The sequence below is a fragment of the Pyrgilauda ruficollis genome, unplaced genomic scaffold (genome assembly GCF_017590135.1).
Source record: "Pyrgilauda ruficollis isolate IOZ18807 unplaced genomic scaffold, ASM1759013v1 scaffold4, whole genome shotgun sequence".
Taxonomy (NCBI): Eukaryota; Metazoa; Chordata; class Aves; order Passeriformes; family Passeridae; genus Pyrgilauda; species Pyrgilauda ruficollis.
Window position 1 is genome coordinate 23,339,555 of NW_024525489.1, and position 19,453 is coordinate 23,359,007.

General features: G+C 38.3%; 1 protein-coding gene across 2 annotated transcripts in view; it reads right to left on the bottom strand.

Annotated features, from left to right (window-relative positions):
• SOS1 (SOS Ras/Rac guanine nucleotide exchange factor 1) overlaps positions 1-18,696 on the bottom strand; it is a 34,476-nt gene extending 15,780 nt beyond the window's left edge. Inside the window, exons 1-8 of one of the 2 annotated variants that reach the window (XM_041477007.1) lie at positions 18,571-18,696; positions 16,262-16,393; positions 15,557-15,721; positions 13,939-14,148; positions 13,503-13,646; positions 11,622-11,732; positions 11,414-11,512; positions 556-683 (exon numbers count right to left, since the gene is read on the bottom strand). In XM_041477007.1, the coding sequence (XP_041332941.1) occupies positions 556-683; positions 11,414-11,512; positions 11,622-11,732; positions 13,503-13,646; positions 13,939-14,148; positions 15,557-15,721; positions 16,262-16,393; positions 18,571-18,612 (1,031 nt within the window). In that variant the 5' untranslated portion in view covers positions 18,613-18,696. Of the gene's footprint in view, positions 1-555; positions 684-5,391; positions 5,502-5,592; positions 5,876-11,413; positions 11,513-11,621; positions 11,733-13,502; positions 13,647-13,938; positions 14,149-15,556; positions 15,722-16,261; positions 16,394-18,570 lie in introns of those variants that run through there. The other variant, XM_041477008.1, reaches the window with a different exon arrangement.
• Positions 18,697-19,453: the final 757 nt, after the last annotated feature.

A 19,453-nucleotide genomic window follows, 5' to 3' on the forward strand; every position in this document is an offset into this window, starting at 1 on the left:
CAACCAGAGGCAGGCAAGCTGTGAGTGCTTCTTAGCCCAACAAGCCACTCACTTTCATAACCAACAGAACAATTCTAGATGGCATTAATTTGAAACAAGTACATTCAGAAAAACTGTAAGCTGTTAAATGCATTCATTTTCAAGCCTAAAGGTTACCCTTGGCAGCTCAAAAATTGTCTGGCAAGAAAAATATTGAAACAATTTTAAGAATAATTTCAAATTCAAGAACATTCCCTTCTAACCACACAGAAAGGTACTTTTAGAATACTTTTAGGTGGATATTTATTATCTGAGCACAATTAACCGACCAATGCCGTAACTTTCGACTTACCAGTGAATTCTCAGAACGTCTCAACTACCAGTTTGCAAGGACACATAAAAATTAGAACTGTTTTAAAACAATAACAAATTATCTTGGCTTTGATGTCACTTCCTCTGAAAAAGCAGGCTTGTCACAATCTATTTTGTTCATTGTTTACTAAAAGAGGAAACCGGGAGCCCTGGATTTATAGCAAAGCATTAAGAGCAGAGAGCAGAAAAACCGGAAACGTTTACCTAAGCCTTCGTTTTGCAAGGCTTTTGGAGCATATCCGTTCCATACTGCTTTGAAGATTTAGCAGGGCAGTTATTGCTTGCTTCAAGCACTCCTTATCCTCTTCATCCTCACTTTTTTCTTCCAATTGCTGTGAACATTGAAAGTTAAAGACAGGAAGTGTTACAAGCATTTCAGTACGTGCAAATCCAGAAGTTTGACCCAGGAAGAAGAAACCTAACCTTCTGCTGATTTTCCATGCTCCTGCTTGTTATAGAAGTTAATGGTAATAACCAGGTGTGTTACTGACACAGGTGAGAGACAACTCTCTGCTATGAGCTTAATCTCACTAAAATACAGCACAGTCACTAAGGTCCCCCAGATACAAACACACTCAGACGTGCAGTATTTATCTCAAACTGGTTTGATTTCCCTTACAGCTCCTTAATGGAACCCATGTCAGGTGTTAAGTCTTAAGAAGAACAAGCAAGGAAGGAGATCCCCATATACACCATACTACAGGACAAGATCAAACCAGTCCATAACACATAAACATTCTGGAACAGGCAAGCTGGACCCAAAGCTAAGCAGAATTCCTTCATGATATTTAAAAATAGAAGATTACAAAGACTCTCACCTCATGAATAACAGTCTAATTACTAAATCAGGTGGAAGGGGACCTTGGAAATTATCTCAAGCCAACCTCCAGCATAACTGCAGAGCCAACACAAAGCAAATGGCCCAGAGCCACAATGGGTTTCGAATCTAAAAACTAAACTAAAACTGGATAAGAAGGGTTAACACTTAATATTTTGTGTCTAACTATTGTTATGACAGGTAAATTTTTAAAGCAAGATCTGCCATGTTTAAGATTGCTTAAATTGAAGATTTGCATCTCAAATCTTCATTTAAGCACTAAAATGTTTTATGTGAGTGAAAAAATAGGTGACTACAGTTGTGGCTTAGATGTCAAACTGAAATAACATTTGCAGAATTATTAACAGACAAGCATTTTAGACTATCACACACCAAGAATTAGCTCCACACAACTGAAGGATTTGTTTTGGTGGTAGAAGTGAAACGAAGGCCAGCATGAACCAGAATGAGACACCCTTGGAAAAAGTAAAATTGTGCTGCTCAATTCCAGTGTAAAATATAAGTATTGTCCTTCAAATTCCAACAGAGTACAACAGTCATGTTTGATATTTTAATGGGTCAGAGAACAGTACTAATTTTTCCCTAACTAGAGTTAATCATTCAATGCAACAGCTGTCAATACCAGAGACCACTTTATTTGTTTTCAGCCATAAGGATGACCACAAAGTTTATTCTAGGCAGCTTTGGTTCATGTAGTGTCATCTGCTGTACTCTCAACCTAAAAAGCATTAGGTGGGAGAGCCTACTTGAGTAACAACCACTGAAATAGGTCTGAGAATGCACCACAACAAGCATTACTCCCCAAAAGATCTTAGGGAGATGACATCTTCCAAGAAGGATGGATATCTTCTTCATATTCCTCTACTCTCCAGATTTAGTGGGGTATCATCTCCCCTTTGCTTCAGTTTTGCAGATCTGGGTTCAGAGAGGATTTCAGACCAAGGAGGCAAGTCTACCTTGAGCTGAAGTCTTGAAAGAAAGTTTTGAAAAAGCTGTAACTACCTCTAAGATTTTGCATCTTTCCTGCACAAGCATTCAGAGAAGGTTCTTTGCCTTGTGTGCTGTCTTTTTACAAACTTCCATCAAAACAGTCTGGATTTCCTACAGCTTCTGGGTTACTACTCCTCAGCAGTGGAAGTGATTGTTTAAGCCTGGTCTCCTTGAAAATAACCTTTACTAGGTCCTAGAATATTCTGTACATTCTGTTCAGAAACAAACTAATAAAGATTAACATTAATTACTGCAAAGCACTCTGCTCTTATGTTGCTTTTTACAGCTTTTTTCTGCCCTTATGTTGCGACATACTCTCTCCAGTTGTAAAAATGTTCGTATTTATCCACGTCCCAAAGCAAAACACATATCTGCATATAGAGAAAGCAGTTAATACTTTCCCAACAGGATCCATTGGGAGTAATCCTATTTCCAATGGCAAATAGAAATGAAATCAAAATCCAGTGAGTGTAATTATGCTCCAGGTTTAACATTTAGGAAGTGCTGTGCAGAAATGTGTCTTATCTTCTGTGTAACACCAACACAAATGGCAAGTCAAGCAATACTCTGAACTACTATAAAGACACTTCTCTGGACACAGGAATTTGGAAGTTTATATTCCAGCTTGGTATTGTGCAGTTACCAAAACCAGACTTAACCAGAACTCAGTGTAACTTACAGCAATGGTTTCATCTCACACTGCCCCTGGACAGTTTAGAAAAGGTGGAAAGTGAAATGGCATAACTGGAAAGCATCCAGAAAGTTTCTCTGCAAATCCCACATATTCCTCTATAGCTGTGCAGTGCCCCCTAATGAAGAAACCAGGGAGATGCTAAGTTAAGTGGTGAGGGGGCTTTGTTTGTTCTTTTTTGTTTTTTTTACAGAAAGTGCACTATATGCTACAAAAAATATTATAACATTATATGAAGTGCAGACTTCTGATTATCAGTAGTATTATAGAGATTGTGGGTTTTAACAATCTTATGAGAAAATATTGGCTTATCATTCATGTGATTCACAATACTCCAGGCACAAGACACTGTTCATTCAAGGAAAAAAAAAAAAACTTGAAAAAATAGACTGCTAGGGAAGTCTCTAGCAAAAAGAAAGTACTCTACATTCTAGACCACAATTTCTGAAGAGACACCAAGAAGTGGAAGACAAGGTATTTTTTTCTACCTGTTGCATACCACAAGGATTACATATTTATAAATTCCAAAGAGACAGAAAATAAATCCTTCTCATGCAGTGCATAATTAGACAGTGGCAGTCGACCTCTTACACTGTCAGAGGAGCATCTCTCTGGAAATACAGTGATAGAAAATACAGAGGAGAAGCATACCAGCAGGTGTCATGACAAATATGAAGTCTTGTACTTTAGGGTTTGCATCACAACCTAGAATTCTGTCTTCCCAGAAGATTAAGTCTAACCACTGAAATTTGTGAACTGCAAGTTCCCCAGTTCCTCTGGGAGTCAAGACCACAGCTTCAATACACAGAAGACTGAACTATTTTGTAACCAACAATAAAAACCAATAGGGTTTCTACTCTGAGTAAGGCAGGCAGGTCTGCTGGCACTTTGCCACAAACCAATCCTGGAAGGTGGCTCAACAGCACAGATACTTGAGAGCACTCTCTGACTTTCTGTACTTCCTAAAAAAACCAAAAAACTCAGCCCAAAACAGCAGTGTACTGGGGATAAAAGAAAGTGTTGTCATATCTAGAAACTTTTAATTTTCAGAAAGCATCAGGAAATCATCTGGGACGGTAAATGGGGACAACTGCAGGGAACACTATGCACTTCTGGAAAATGCTAGCAGACTAAAAAGCACTTCACACTTGAACCTGGAAGGAAAACTCCACATGCCATATTCCTGAACATACATACACAGCTTCAATGCACTGAAATTTGAAAAATCATTTTGTACTCATATAAACTCAGACAATCTGGAGCACAGTGCAGTAAAAATATTCATACAGTTATCTGTTTATTCAGAGCTACATTATAGCAGGAGTGTCAGTTCCATTGACAGTGGAACAGAACTTGGTGTCTTACTGTTTACAATGATAAAAATCTTTTCTCCACTCAAAATTTAATTATGTTTTCTCAGTTTAATTTTTAAAAGTTACAAGAAATAGCACATGTCAAATATCAAACCCCAGATATCAGAGAATTAGTTACAAAAAGCCTTCAGCATTCTCTTGGAAGTACATTTTAAAAGACACAGAAGCTAAAATGCCCACATCTTTTATTTCATGTTATGTTTAACTCACAATATAAAATATGATCAACCCATCGGGAAGCATACTGAACAAGTAAAGCATCAAAACAGAGGAAAGCAAAAAGCATTTCAACTTTTAGTGCAAGATTCCTTTTTACTTCACCTCTTTACTACGTGACTTAAAATAGATCCTAAATATATGTTGAAAATTCAAGTACATCAAATGTCATCCGAGCCCAAAAATCGTAAAAACATTTGGGCTAAAGAAACATGAATTTAAGGAATTGTTACTTTGATTGCCCAATGTGAACATTCTTATTTGGGAAGGTGTGTGTGTTTGTGTGAAATTAAAATAATTATGTTTCAGAATTCAATTACATTACTCTGAAATGCCATTTTGAAAATCAGGATGGACACTGAGGAAAAGTCAGGAAGACCCATTGAGAACTGTATACTACACAAGCCTGTTAGCTGATGTTTCACTAATTCAACAGTTCAAAGTTTTCTAGAACAGGTTTCATATGTGGCCAATTTGCCATTAGCATTCCCAGAATACAGGTCAGAAGACCATATTTGCTCCAGGGCAACAGCACCCTGCTAAGTGTTTCACCTGGTGTCTGCTCAGCAGGAAGAGGTGCAATTTTGCTCTCAGTTTCTGCAGCTGGGAAGGGATTCAAGTATGCAATCAATGTTAGGTTACACACTCAGCATCTCCTTCACCAAGGAAGGGATAGAAAAGCAAAGCCTTTCTCCCAGATGTCTTCTCTGAGGTTCTCACAAAACTATTTCCTAAACATTCAGACTTTGTAGGCTACTAGCAGCCATTTATGCATTTTACATTCCATTACTGGGAATGGCTACTTTGCCTATAGGAGGCCTTGACTTCTCCAAGTACAGAAAACCCATTTGCTCTGCATTTTTCAGAAATATGGGGTTTGGTTTTTTTTTTTTTTGCATGTGCTGATGTTTCCTCCACAGCAGCATCATTACCTTTCTGCAACAAATGTACAAGTTCACACAGATCCTTCCAGAGCCTTCATGCTCTGAAACTCTCTTCTCTCTTACTGTCACTTTGGTTTGTCTCATCACTATTAGCAGACCTGCAGAATACATTAGAAATTTAAAACTCATAATTTAGTTCATAACATTTAGTTAGACCAGTATTTGAAATATCACAGAATATTTACCTACGTGTTTCCACACTTGTAATTGAGGTCTTCCATTTTCTTCCCCCAAATTTTCCATCAAAGTAAAAACAATGCAATTTGAAAACATCTTCCCTTTCTCTTTTGTAATTCCAAAGTGGATTAAAATCCACTTCTTCTGCTTCGAAACAATTCAAGTGTGATCTTTGCCAGAAAATTTTGCAAGGCTGTAAGCAAAACTGGATGACACCTCTATGTTTGGACAAAAATGTATGATTTTTGAACAGAAATGTATGAATATTTCGATGCTGCATAAGGTGAATACACAATTTCAGAGATCATTCTGAGAAGCAAGGGTAGAACCCTGTTGATTTTAAGAGGAGCACTGGTGGTTAAGTAAAAAAAACAGCAGGTGAAATGAAATGAAACAGCAAGTGACAAAAACAAACCACGAATTCCTTTGTTGTTTCACTTGTGTTTGTTATTTCCTTTGTATTTCCATCAGTTTCCATTGAATTCTCAAAGTATTGACAGAAAACAGAAACCTCCACTGTTGTAAGAGAAACAAAGAAAGCTGGCAGTGGGACTAAATCCATAGCTCCATATCCAGAAATATTTCCAGTGAAGAGATGGAAGCATATGGAAGTCTCAACCACTGCACTACCTCTCTCCAAAGATGTGCCTTTTGTACACAAGGTGGCAAGAGAAGAGGACAGGGAAATACACTACAGTTTTAAAAGATTATGCAACAATACAAATGTATCAGAGACTGTACCATGACTGTCACAGTAACAAAAACTAGGAGTTGAAAATCCCAGCTAAAATAAGCTTCTTAACATGCAGTCCTCGATGGATTTTGTCAAAACTTTTATTTAGCAGGCAAAAAAAGGATCAAAATTTGTGCAAATTCCTGTAACACCGATCCATTGTCATGGGAGCTTGGCCTTAGGTGTTCAGCACAAGCTGCTGCCATGGAAGTTGAAGTGCTCTCTACTGTCACTAACAGCAGCCACTGAAAAGTGGGAACAAATCAGTTAATACAGCTCTTCTAACTCCCACAGGACTACAGAGTGTTTGCCATGCAGGTGGTTCTGGAAAACTGATTGGAAAACAGGACTTTGGAACCCTACGGTTAAACACGTAAGTGAAGTCGTAACTCTGGAGTTCAGGACGTTCTCCATTTGACTTCCCAAAGAAGTCTGACCCTGCGACATCCTACTCCTGCCTCAAGGGATCAAAGTACAGCACTTGCTGTTACAGGTCCAGCAGGATTGACTGACACAGCTCAAGTGCCACTGAGGACTGGAAGGCAAAGGGTCACAAGGAATATTTTATGCTCACTTTTGTTATATTTTATCCAGTTTTTGCAGAAAAGCAATTTTAAAGGGATAATAGAAAAAATATTCTCAGAGGTACCTATTTAGAAAGGAAAGATACTTATTAGAAAATTTCCTGGAAAGAGACATCTGCTTCTCAAAATCCCAGATACATCCTGTATATAAGGAAAAAACCCTATGAAGCAAAACATGCAGCTCCATTACAGCTCCACAACAGCACTGACAAATGAAGTGACAGCCATGTGCATAGATTCATCTGATACAAACACAGGAAATATATCAACGGGTGCCACAGCTAGAAAGAAAATTAAGGACCAATCAGTTTGATTAACAATAACCAAATTTCTGGGAAAAGTGCACACACATCCACAAAGCTGTGACAAAGTTTTATTTTTCCCTATCAACCTTTTGAACCTATTTCCCTTTTGGCTGATGAACACACAACTGACTTAAGGGATAAACCCACTAGCACTTAAAGGAGAAAAGAAATAGAAATACTGTCAATGAAACCCCACAAGGAAGAAATAAATACAGAATCTCATTTCCTCATTTCACCTGGCTGTATCAACTCAGGCTTCCACCACATGACAACTCCTGTACCTTTACAACATTCCAGTTGTAATACAAGTCTTCTTAGCGTAACAATAGGAAGTTTCTTAAGTTTTTTACCTACTGCCACATTCTAGGAAAACTCTTCTTAGACTTCAGTCCAAATTTTACATCACCCCAGCTTTTTCTCCTAAGAAACACCAAATACACTGGGTAGACCTTATCACACACTAGCAACAGTTTGGTCAAGCTACACTTTCTTTAACACACAGAACTCCATCTGTCACAGAGACCTAGAACTGCACATGATCTCCAGTGGATGTAATAAGTCATCCATATCTGCAGCTACATACACAAAGATATGTAAAACATTAATACTTCTGCTTTTTATTTATTTATTTCAAATGGTATTGTGCATACAAGATACTGCCCTTGGAAAGAAGCACTGAAGAAAAAGTGATTTCAGAAAGTAAAATCTTGTGCTGATATTAAGTGAATACGTTCTACAAATAATTCACAGCTAGTTCAAATCCATGATTTACTGGTTTTAACAGTAATTAAAGGATACTTTGCAAATTGACTAAAGCAACAGAACCTGTTAGTCACAGGGTTCGTACTGAAGACAAGCAGTCCAGACAGTGTTGTGAGACAATGATCTATAATTGCAGATATTGTAAAACCTTTGCAGACTGACAAAGTTCAACTAATTAAGACTTTGATTCTCCACCCTGGGCTGGGTTGCACCACTTACAGAAGGGATTAGAAATCAAATTCACTCAATTTGTTATACTCTGGAACACAACACTGGGTGAAACAAGGCTGAGAATCAAAGTGAAGTCAAATACTTTGGGAGGTGCTGCCCAATAAAACACACAGCAAGAAACTTAGGGGATCAAGCTCAAGATACTCTAGTCCTAAACTAACATTGTACTACCTTGTGCCTTCTTCAGGTAACAACATGTAACAAATTTAATACTAACAGGTTGGGAAAAGGAGAGGTTATCATCTTGAAAGACCTTGCAAAACCAGAATTATTATTTTTACCATTAGGATGGTGGAAGAGGAAGACAAAAAGGTTCAACTGAGGAGTATTTCTACTTGAGCTGAATTGGCAGTCAGTAAAACCTGAAAAATTACTTATCATCTCAGAACGAAGTTTGAAAAAAATAAATAAACATTATAGATGCTGCTGTGAAATGAAAGCATCCTGAGATTTTAAGTATATTATAGATAGAATTCCAATTAAAATATAAATATTAAAATATTAGCATTAATTAAAAACATTAAAATATATTAGCAAAGAGATGATAGTTACCATTCCTAAGTCATGGGATTCAAGTCTGCAGTTGGCTTAAAAAAATCCAAACCACAAAAAATCCCTACCATGTTCTCCTGTTGCGCCCAGAATATACTGTTTCATCTAATCAAAGTTTATACATGCTTTGCAGCATTTCTACCTGAAAAAAAAAACTTTAAAGTAATCTATTCACCCAATTAAAGACTATCATACATGCATACAAATGTGCAGCATTTGAAACAGTGCCCAATTCAATTCAAAGGTCTTGAAAACCTCTTTCTTCAATTACTAAATATCATAACAATGATTCTATAATTTAGAAAAGCTCATTTTTTATCTGAATATCTGTAGAAAAGTGCAGTTTCACACAAAGCTGCTTTTTTACATAGCTCCTATATAAAAGTTTGAGGACTTTCAGGTTGGTTGAAGGAAAACACAGCTGAAGGAAGATTCAGCTAAAAATATAATATGCATTTGTGCATTCCTGATACCCTGTCCTGCTTCAGGAAGGCTTTAGGTTCTAAATAGGATAACCTTCAGTGAATAGAAATTTACTTTTTTTTGTAGTCTGGATAGTTAGAAGGTAACTGAAATGCATTTTAAATAGATTACTTCAAAATATGCAACATTATACAACACATCTCAAAGATAAATGCTAACCCCTCTATCCTTAAGTATATCTATGTTCAAGAGAAATAAAATATTTTTTCCACCTGCTACTTTGCCAATATTTTGTCTTTTCATAACCAGAGGTCCATTTTCATAGCATTTTTAACTTGATTATTCATAGACATGCTTGCAATCACTAACTCAGGCCTCTTACCAGACAAGAGAATTCAAAACCTTCTATCAGTGGAACTGTCAGAACGATATAATTGCACAAATATCCTTCTGTGGCAGATAAAAATCAAGTTGGAATCTGTTCAAAGATTCCAGATATAAGGAAGAAAATATTACTGCTAGCAAAGACTATTTGAGGCAGGCAGGGATTCATACTGAATTGCACATTGCTGTACTCACTGACAGCTGAAGATGCTGCCACCAGGGATGTTGCCTCTCTCTTCATGTGCACCTATTATCCCTCACTGCCTATTCTGTGTACATGACATGTGTGTGCTGACAGACCACAGTGACAGGTGTCCAACTAAAATGTGACATGAGCAACATGGTGGGAAGAAAACCTGGGAGCTTATTATCAGATACAGAATAAAATCCAGCACAACAATATCAGACTGACACAGGGTAGAGGAGTTCTGTGTGTTTGTGTGTGTAGAGCATGAATATGAAAAGAAGAATTTTTCACAAAGCAGAGGTCATGAGTTGCAAAAAGACTGACAGACTTGGGAGGAGAGGGGTCAGCTTAGACTCCAGCCTGCCCTAGAAAAGGCAAACACGGGCTGCTCCCTGTTCTGTAGGTACACATGCTCTCCTTTCCCCCCTCAAATTGCCGGGGGAAAGAAGCAAGGCAGGATGGCTGGGTGTCAGACAGCACTAATCCTTCGTGCTTTGTCCATTAGGTAATACAGTGCCATGTTCACACAGAAGTATGCAAAGCCTTCAGTACTGCATGTTGAGACTGTGTGATAACAGTGTGACCAGAGATACCTTATGTCTGTGCAGGTCTTTATCATACAAAATGCAAACAAGCTGTATCAAACCTCCCTTCCAATGGACTGTCATGAAAGGAAATGCTTCATATTTTAAAGATGCCTGAAGTCAGACCAAACCCATGAATGAGACAAACAGATCAGGCATACATTCCAAATTTTTTCAAAAAAGCATGTTATACAAGATGTGCTATGTGCCAAAAGTGTACATGTAGATCTAAATCACTAAAAATGGAGTTACAGATGTAGACACTTATGCTCAAAGATGAACTACTGGCTTATCCAAAGACAACCAACCAAACATTCAAGGAAACACAACAGATTTCTTTAAAATTGTTTTGGTTTTTCGTTTGTTTGGTTTTTTGTTTTACTTCTGATCCAAATTTTTATAAACAGTTATTTGGAACACTGTATACCTTATTAATTTCCATTAAGCCCAAAAGAAGGTCCTACTGGAACATTTTCCTCAAAATGCTTTACAGTCCTTAAGGATCATTATGCAATACTGATAAGTGACCCAGAGAAACATTCTGCAGCTATTATATGTATATGTTATTGTTACCCTATCAATGCAAGGTCTAATTACAAATAGCCCAAGTATAAATATTAACCAAGCCTTCCCTTTGAAGGAAAGATATCACCTTTACAATCCTGTGCGATGCGCACTGCAAGAACACTGAAGCTTTTATTAAAATAAAATGAAGTCTGAAGGGGAATCTTGCTGTGATTTAAAATTTACAAAGTAACAGCTTGGCATTTTCTGTAATACAGCCATGTGCCACCACCTCCTAGCACTGTTGAAACAACCATTCCAAGAATATGAGTGTGTAGATCTCTACTGCTTTCTAGATTGATAGATAATTCAACAGAAATAATTATCAGCTGATATTCAGTTAATTATAGCATTCACCTGCAGAGCACACAGCCTGCTTTTCTCTTAACACAGCAGTTTTATTATTCACATTCTAGTAAAAGATTTTACACCTAACTGAGCATCCAAAGCTCTTACCTAACACTGAGAACCATAGAAAAAAACCCAAAATCCCCAAACACATCTGATTTACACAATGTTCTTACTTTTAGCAGTTCAAAATAATGAAGACAGTGGTAAACAGGGGCGAGGAGGAGCCGGGGTAGAACATATTGAACAGCTTCTTTAAAGCCTTCACCTATTGACTAGAAACAAAATAAGTTTCAGTCTTAAAACAATACATGTACTGGAGGAATAAGACAATGTAATTAACACAGTAATATCAACAATATGTCTTATTTAAAGGCAAGTTACCTGTAAATAAAATGCTGCTCCTGGCTTTGATAATTGACTTAGAAAATGATCATGAAACCCGGGTCGTAAAATATCTTGTGCATATGATTCATACGGATCAAATGCTAGTTCCTAAAAAGAGACAGAATAATTTTACAATCACAGAATCCTGGAATGGCTTGGGTTGGAAGGGACCTTAAAGATCTTCAAGTTCCAACCCCCCTGCCATGGGCAGGAATGCCATCAGTTTACAAAACTGTTTTAACAGCTAAACTTCCACATTTCTTAGAGAAAATATATATCCTACATAGGAGAGACTTCTGCATACTTTTCCCAAAAACACATATAGAGAAGAATCCATACTTTTACATGCACAGACACATGGAATAAATCAGCCTAAAAGAGATTCTGGAAGTCAACTGGTCCACCAATTCTTTGTTCAAAGCAGTGCCCACCTCAGGGCCAAAGACAGATCCATCATTAAGCTGGCTGAGAATGCTCAGGTCTCTCATCCTGCTGAGCTCTAACTCTAAGAACAGAGGCACCAAAACCTCTTTGGGCAGCCTATCCCAATGTTCAATTGTTCTCATTGCGAATTTCCCCCTCTCCCCCCAGTATCTAATCAGGATTAATCTTTTTGCCATTTTTATGTTCTCTCACTCATCTCACAGTTCACAACTGAGAAGAATCTGCCTCGACCATCCTCACACCTTTCCTTCAGATAACTAAAGACAGCAGTAAGATCTCCTGCTTCAGCCTTCTCAAGAATCAACATACCCAGCCTTCTCAAGAATCAACATACCCAGAGTCTCAGCCCTCTTTCTGCATTGTGGGCCTCAACTCCTTAATCATCATGGCAACCTTAACTACAAGCCTATCTTGCCTCTCCTGTACCAGAAAGCCCAAAACCAGAGACAGTACACCAGATGTGGTCTCAAGTTCTACACAGAACTGCCAGCTACACATTCCCTAATAAAACCCAGGAGCCAGTTAGCCTTCACATCTCATCTCCAAGGATCTCCCAGCCCTGGCAAGCAGTGCTGCTCCTCAGCTGAGATATTGCATGGGATTGTTTGCTCCCAGGTGTAGAATTTCATGATTGCCTTTACTCAACTCTAGGAGGCTTCCACAGGTCCATTTCTCCAGCCTGTCAGGTACCAAAAGCAGCAGCTCTGTCGTCCTGTGTGTCCCCCCACAATTTGGCAGCACCTACCAACTAGATGAGGCAGACCTCCTTCCACAACACCAATACAGACATTAAACAGTATCAAACCCTCAGGAATGCTGGCAACCACCGGCCTCCAGGTGACCTTTGTGCTGCTGGTAACAATCCTTCAAAGGCTGACAGCTCAGCCAACTGCTCATGTTCTACAATTCAACCAGCTAGGCTGCATCTTACCCATGCTATGACAGACTGTGCTGAAGGCCCTGCTTAGCTCAGATAAGAGATAATAACTGCTCTTCCCTTCGTCCAAGGACACAGCCATCACTCAGAAAGCAGTCAGCTGGACAGCTCCAGTTTGTCCTTTGGAAATCTGTGCTGGCTTTTGCCAACCACCTTCTAGTCCTTCACATGGCTGGATGTGAAGTGCAGGAAGATTTGCTGATCTTCTCAGGTACTGAGGAGAGGCTGACCAGCTTCTAGTTTTAAAGGAACCTCCTCATCAGTGTTGAGTTATTTTCACCTCCACTCTCTGAACTTTAAACAGCCACTCTAAAAGCTCAGATTTAGAAACTAAAAAGATAAGAGCACTTTAAAAAATGGACAGTCCCTTCATCACAGTGGGGTTGGAAGGAGAGATCTGAAACTGAAGAGAGCCAGCTGGAACAGAGATCTAATTGCAATTATTAAAATATGAATAGCAAAAAAACCCAGCAAACCCCACAACACCATTCTCTTACCTCTGCCATATCTTCAAAACAGCTGCCTACTAGTGGGTGAGGACTACCTTCATCTGTCATTTCAACAGTGTCCTCTATATGACCCAGTAACTTCACACTAAGTTCATGGATGTCTGATATACGACTAAATATATTTTCCACATCCTGCAACAAAACAAGACAAAAGTCAAATGTGCAAAGCTACTCTGTTTTGATGTAAAAGAACTTCCTTAAATAGAACAAGATTTTACAGTAATTTTATAATATACTTTTTCTGTGATTTTTGCAAGATCATAAAATGTATTTTAAAAATAATGAATACATAAAAATATATAAAATGTACATTATTGAAACATAAAGAACAGTGACCTCCCAACAGTTAAGTTTGGGAAGTATCCACCTATATTTATAGGTATGACAGTATGTGCCTTTTGTTTGTGGTTTGTACAATACTTACATGAGATGAAAACAGTTTGGAGTTGGAGGCATATGGCTCTCTAAAAACTCTGATAATGAGATTCAGTTCCCTTATATATTGTCGAACTTCTGCCATAAATGACTTCACTAGGTCATAATAGGTTTGCTCCCCTGAGGTGGAGGGTTCTTCATCAGATAAAGTTAGTGCACTTAAATCTTCTACATCTTGATGGAACATATCCATTAATACCTAGGCAGCAAAGAGAGGGAAATCCACAAAATGAGAACCTTCTCGAGATTGACTATGAAGTTACCAATAAAGACAGCCTATTATTGCCATGAAATCAGACTGATAAGCAATAAGATCAATTATTATCACTCTGCAATCAGGTAAGCATTACAAAACCAACATCCACTGCTATGAATTTGCAAGTCATTATTTGCAGTGGCAATTCCTGAAGACTCCCAGTCACTTAGACCAATCCAGGCATCTCTCCAAGAACATGGTCCTAAAATCAATTACAATTTTAAAAAGTGAAGTACACAAAACCAATGAGCATTTAGCTGTGTTCTATTGCTCTGAATCAGCAGTACACAACCTAAGTTTCTGAAGATACTGTCTGAAGTTAGAAGTTGTGTATTTTGGCTTTTCAGCTTTCAGGAACACACACATGATCATTCTCAGAAGCCTGTGATCTACCTGCAATGAACACTGGCCTGTCCACAGGCTGCACATGGCCCAGTTTCTGTCCTTAACTGCTGAGCTCTCTTGTTAAAATGAACCCTTGAGGAAGGGCAGCAGCTTCAGAAACCAGTCCTGCTGCAGAACGACACGGACAACAGGAACTCTAAACACTCTGGCTACCAGAGGTCCCAATTCACACCCAAGCAAGATTTACCAAACATAAGCCATCAGTAATTTAAAGTTCTCAAGAAAATTGGATTACTGAACACTTCCTCCAAATGTGGTGTGTGACCCAGGAGTCATTACAACGACTCTCTAAAAGCAGAAAAATGCAGGACATTTTGCATGAAGCCTGACTTCTGAAGCTCTAAGAACAGAAGGTGATTCATGCTTCAGAGCCAGTGACTGTACACAGAACTTGGGTTAAAATGAGAATCCTAATTCTGGGGAATGGGACATTACAACATCACTACTGTAGGAAATCACATGGAACAATCCAAGTATTCAAGGAGACCCCACCATTTCTAACTTTCCTTCACAGATACAGTTCTAGCACACTGCTAGGAGATTCCAGGCCGTAGCCACCAGGCCCATGTCCCACTGCTAGGGAAAATTGGGCTGAGATGCTAAGGAGATGGAGGTTTTGTTTGACCCACTGAAACACTACTTTTTACATGCAATACAGTCTAAAGGTAGTGCTGCTTCACAGTAATTTTTAAAGTATTCACATGTTGCTGACATTAGGCAGGTACAATCACGAGAAAGAGAGATTTAACAAGCACAAGCAAGAGCTTCATAAGCTCAATTAGCTTTCTGGTAGTTTTGTTCCATTACTGGAACCATATTTTATGATGCTAATTTCTTCTTAGAAGATATATTATTCCATGTCCTCACTAAGAAAAAGGCATTGTCCTCTCAAAATTACCTATAGATTTAGTTGTTTGTTAACCTGACAAACCAGAGTTGGGCTTACCTTATCAGCACACATTGCTACTTTAATATCTTGTTTTGTAATCTCATAATGTCTTATATTCCGCACATAATTCCCAACCAGTTTTAAGATGTCTGCAGAAATGTATTCTAATACTGCTACTATGTAAACAGACACTTGGTGGTCAATTTTGTAGCCTAGAACTTCCTGAAAAGGAAAAAACAAAAAGCATTCCACTGTTACTCAGTTGATGAAACAGACACTGCAGAGTACAACTCAAACCAGTTAGTAATCTTAAGACTCTGCTCAATAAAGGTTCACTACATATCTACAGCCTATTTTAGGAATAGAAACACAGGAGTGTGTAGGCCTAGAGAAGAAACAGTGACATTGGAGATGCTGCTCCAATGATGTGGAAGCGACAAGAGCCAACTAACTGTCCCAAAAACCTTAACTTAACATTTAGGGCTATTTCCACGAGTTTCTGGAGTGTTTTCTTAGTCATGGAAAATGAAACACAATCAAACTTAGACAGTGGGTTCTTGGCCTTGTTTGTCCAAGAGACAATTCAGTGATTTTTAACTCAGAAATAAGTATATTCCACTTACTGGAATACTTACAACTATGCAACAAACATAGGTATTCTTAATTCTTTTAGTTCACAGTCAGGCAGCACATAGACATCACATGAAACAAAGGGGTTGACCTCTAACTGCATTCTGAAAGCAAGATTCCATCACTGCTTACCTTTAACAAGGGATGGATTTTTTCTACCGGAAGAGATAACGGATTCCTTCGTTTCCTCTTCTCAATAGCAGACTGGGCATCAGCTATTGCCCACTTATCAATAGGATGGGGGAAACTTTTTTGAACACGATCCTTTAGACAAGAAAACATGACCAAGGAGTAAATGCACCATCTGAATGATCTCAGCAATGTAACTGTGCTGTCAAACTGCTTTCTATTACTTAACAAAGAAATGGTTGCTAATATTTGTATTTCAACAATAAAAGCTTATACAGGATGTGTAAATGTTATAATTTTGGTACATGCTGCTCACTACATGCATAAGGCTGTTTCAGGGTACCATTATCAGAGAATTATCTACTGCTAAATATTTAAGAATTAAACTGAAGGCACAGTTTGCTCCCCTTGTGCCCATGCCTGGTTAACTCTGTATTTGAATACATGACTACATACCTGACATTTTATTCCCTGCACAGGATGGTCACTGAATGAAATGATAACAGGCTTTTTGTTTTGCCTTTACTGATCAGCATATGGTCCAATATGAATACATGCAAACTGCCCTGATGATGACAATGAACATAACAGGAGAAGAAAATGTCCAACAGCACCCACATATTCTAAACCAGTTTCAGGCTACAGGTGGGCCAGACATGGCCCAGTTTATTTACTCCTTTCAGCAGTGCCTGAGGACACCTGCACACTCCCATGCATTGAACAACTCTCCTGCTGGAACTCACACACAGGTCGCTGGAGGTTTGAAAGCATCACCATGCTTTTTTGTAGCCCTAGTATACACAGATGCCAGAAATTTATTTTCTCACATAACTTTACATTTATTTTTCAGACCACAGTTCCCACTGACTGTTTCAGTTGCGATTGCTCACTTACGTAAATATGGCTCCTGTTTGAGTAATCATGAAATGAGGAAGACAAAGTTAATGACCACTTACAGAGAGGTGGCACAGGAAAAAGTACACAAACAAAAACTTTCTAACAAAAGAAAGTAAAAGAATACTATTCTATAAAGGTAATACCCAACTTTTCAAAGTGCAGACTTTTTTTTCCTTCATAATACTTTCGCGAAAGGAAAGCAGAGGTCCTACCAAAAAAGTCTGATTCACTATCTAATACCAACTCACACTACTAGTCTGTTGACTGAACAATGAAGGTGTCCCAGGGGAAAAAGGAATGTGTTCGACCACATAATTAAAAACATCATCATTGTGCATGGGGGTAAATGGTGGTTGTTTGATCATCTCTACTTTTTCCATTTCTCCGGCTTTCACAGCCATAGGACTTAAAATACAACACTTTGTGACGACTTTGTGACGTTTTTGTCAGTGGTATTTAAAACAGCATTAAATAACCTTCCCCAAAGCTCTGGTCTCTTGAGCTGCCGGACCAAAATGATGTTGCAAAACAGGTCAGCCATTAAAGGGAACACTGGAACACCACTGGAGGTGTCAGTATTCAAAAGGGAAGAGGAAGGATGAAATTCATCAATCTTGAGCTCTAGGACAACCACATTTTTAAGTGTTTTTTGTCAGTGAGGTTTTATTTGCCATTATTCCACTTTCTTCAGAACGTGAGGAAGTCACTTGGCACAGGCCCTGGTGCCAAGCACTGGAAACCAACAGGCACACAGACTCTGTAGCCCAGCACCAAATCTTTAAATCATGGTTAAGCACCAAGTGCTACCAAGGTATTCAGGGTCCTAAAAATTTAAGTGATACAGCTTCACTAATTTGTTCCTCAGATGGAAAAACTCAACCTCTCTTCTTAAACTTAAGCTGCTCTGTTGAGCAGCAGGAGTAGTAGATCTTTGAAGAGGCAATGGTAAGAGACAAGGTCTCTGTACAGAGGAAAGAAGTGTTCCTAAACTCTTTCTGAAAAACTGATATTTTTGTTTTAATTTCTGGGAGAGCAGTGGATATATCAGCCTAAATTCCATGCTGAGAAAGCAGCACAGAGCCTCAGACTAAGCAGCTGTAGTTTGCATACAATATCCATGGGGGAAAAAAAAAAGGTCTTTTGAAAGGAACCAGTCAGCTTTATACACAAAACTCACACTCACCATCTATTGAAAAGTAATACAGCACACAGTTTTGCTGTGCATTGAACAATAAATTAAATTGATAGGAAAATGAGCTATTAGGGAACTCAGTAGGCTTTATGCAGAAGGCTGTGCTACATAAAGACACATAATTACTGGTTTCCTTTTTGCATTATGAAATGGTAAATATAGTAGCTTTCATGTAATAGTTCAAATTATTTGCAAAAACGTTTGTAATAAGTGTTCTCTATACCTCTACATCCAGAAAACTTCTTGGTTGAGCTTGACACAACATATTTAACAACTGAAGAATTAACTCCTCCACATACTGCAATGCATCTTCAGTAGAGGAAAGCTTAGGATGGACTTGCACCTGAACCTGAAAGAAAGAAGAATTCAAGATTTGAGTTTTGTTCTTCCCCAAACCACATGCTTTACTTCCAGAAAAAAAGATGACAAAACCCAAGCCAAACAGCCCAGACAAACACAATAACATAGCTCTGTTAAGGTCCATCAGACAAACGTGAGTGAAACGCTCGCACCTGACAGAAATACAAATCTCAAATGCCTTATGTACCTAAATCACTATAAATTGTATTTAATGTCAAGGAAATGGTTAATTAATAACTGTGCTTTAAAAAAAACTTTTAAAGCCCTTGCATATACTTATCTCTCTCCACTAGCTCTTTAACCACTGTTTTTGCAAGATGTTTCAGCAGTGGGGGTTTTTCCCGTTTGACACAATCCATAACAACAAAATACAGAACATTTTTCACAGAGCACACTACAGAAACAATGACTTCACTAGCATTTATTATTTCAAATTATTGAATCCATTCTCAGGAAACATTCATAAGATTCGCTTAGAAGTTTGTTTCCATAGTGTTTTTTTAAAATATGTCAGCCTCTACAGTAAAAAAAAACAAACCAAAAACCACTTCAAAAAAGGCCAGAGTGTTGTCCTGGCATCAAGTGGCAGCTGAAAGGTTTTGAAAATTTGGTCCCAATATGTTTACGTGTATGTCATAAGTGTGTCTGATTTCTTACTGGTGCAAATTCAAAAAGGAACAATCCCCCTTGCTCATTCAATTTTTTTCCAGACAGTCACGTAACTTCCGAAACCTGAGGTATACTTT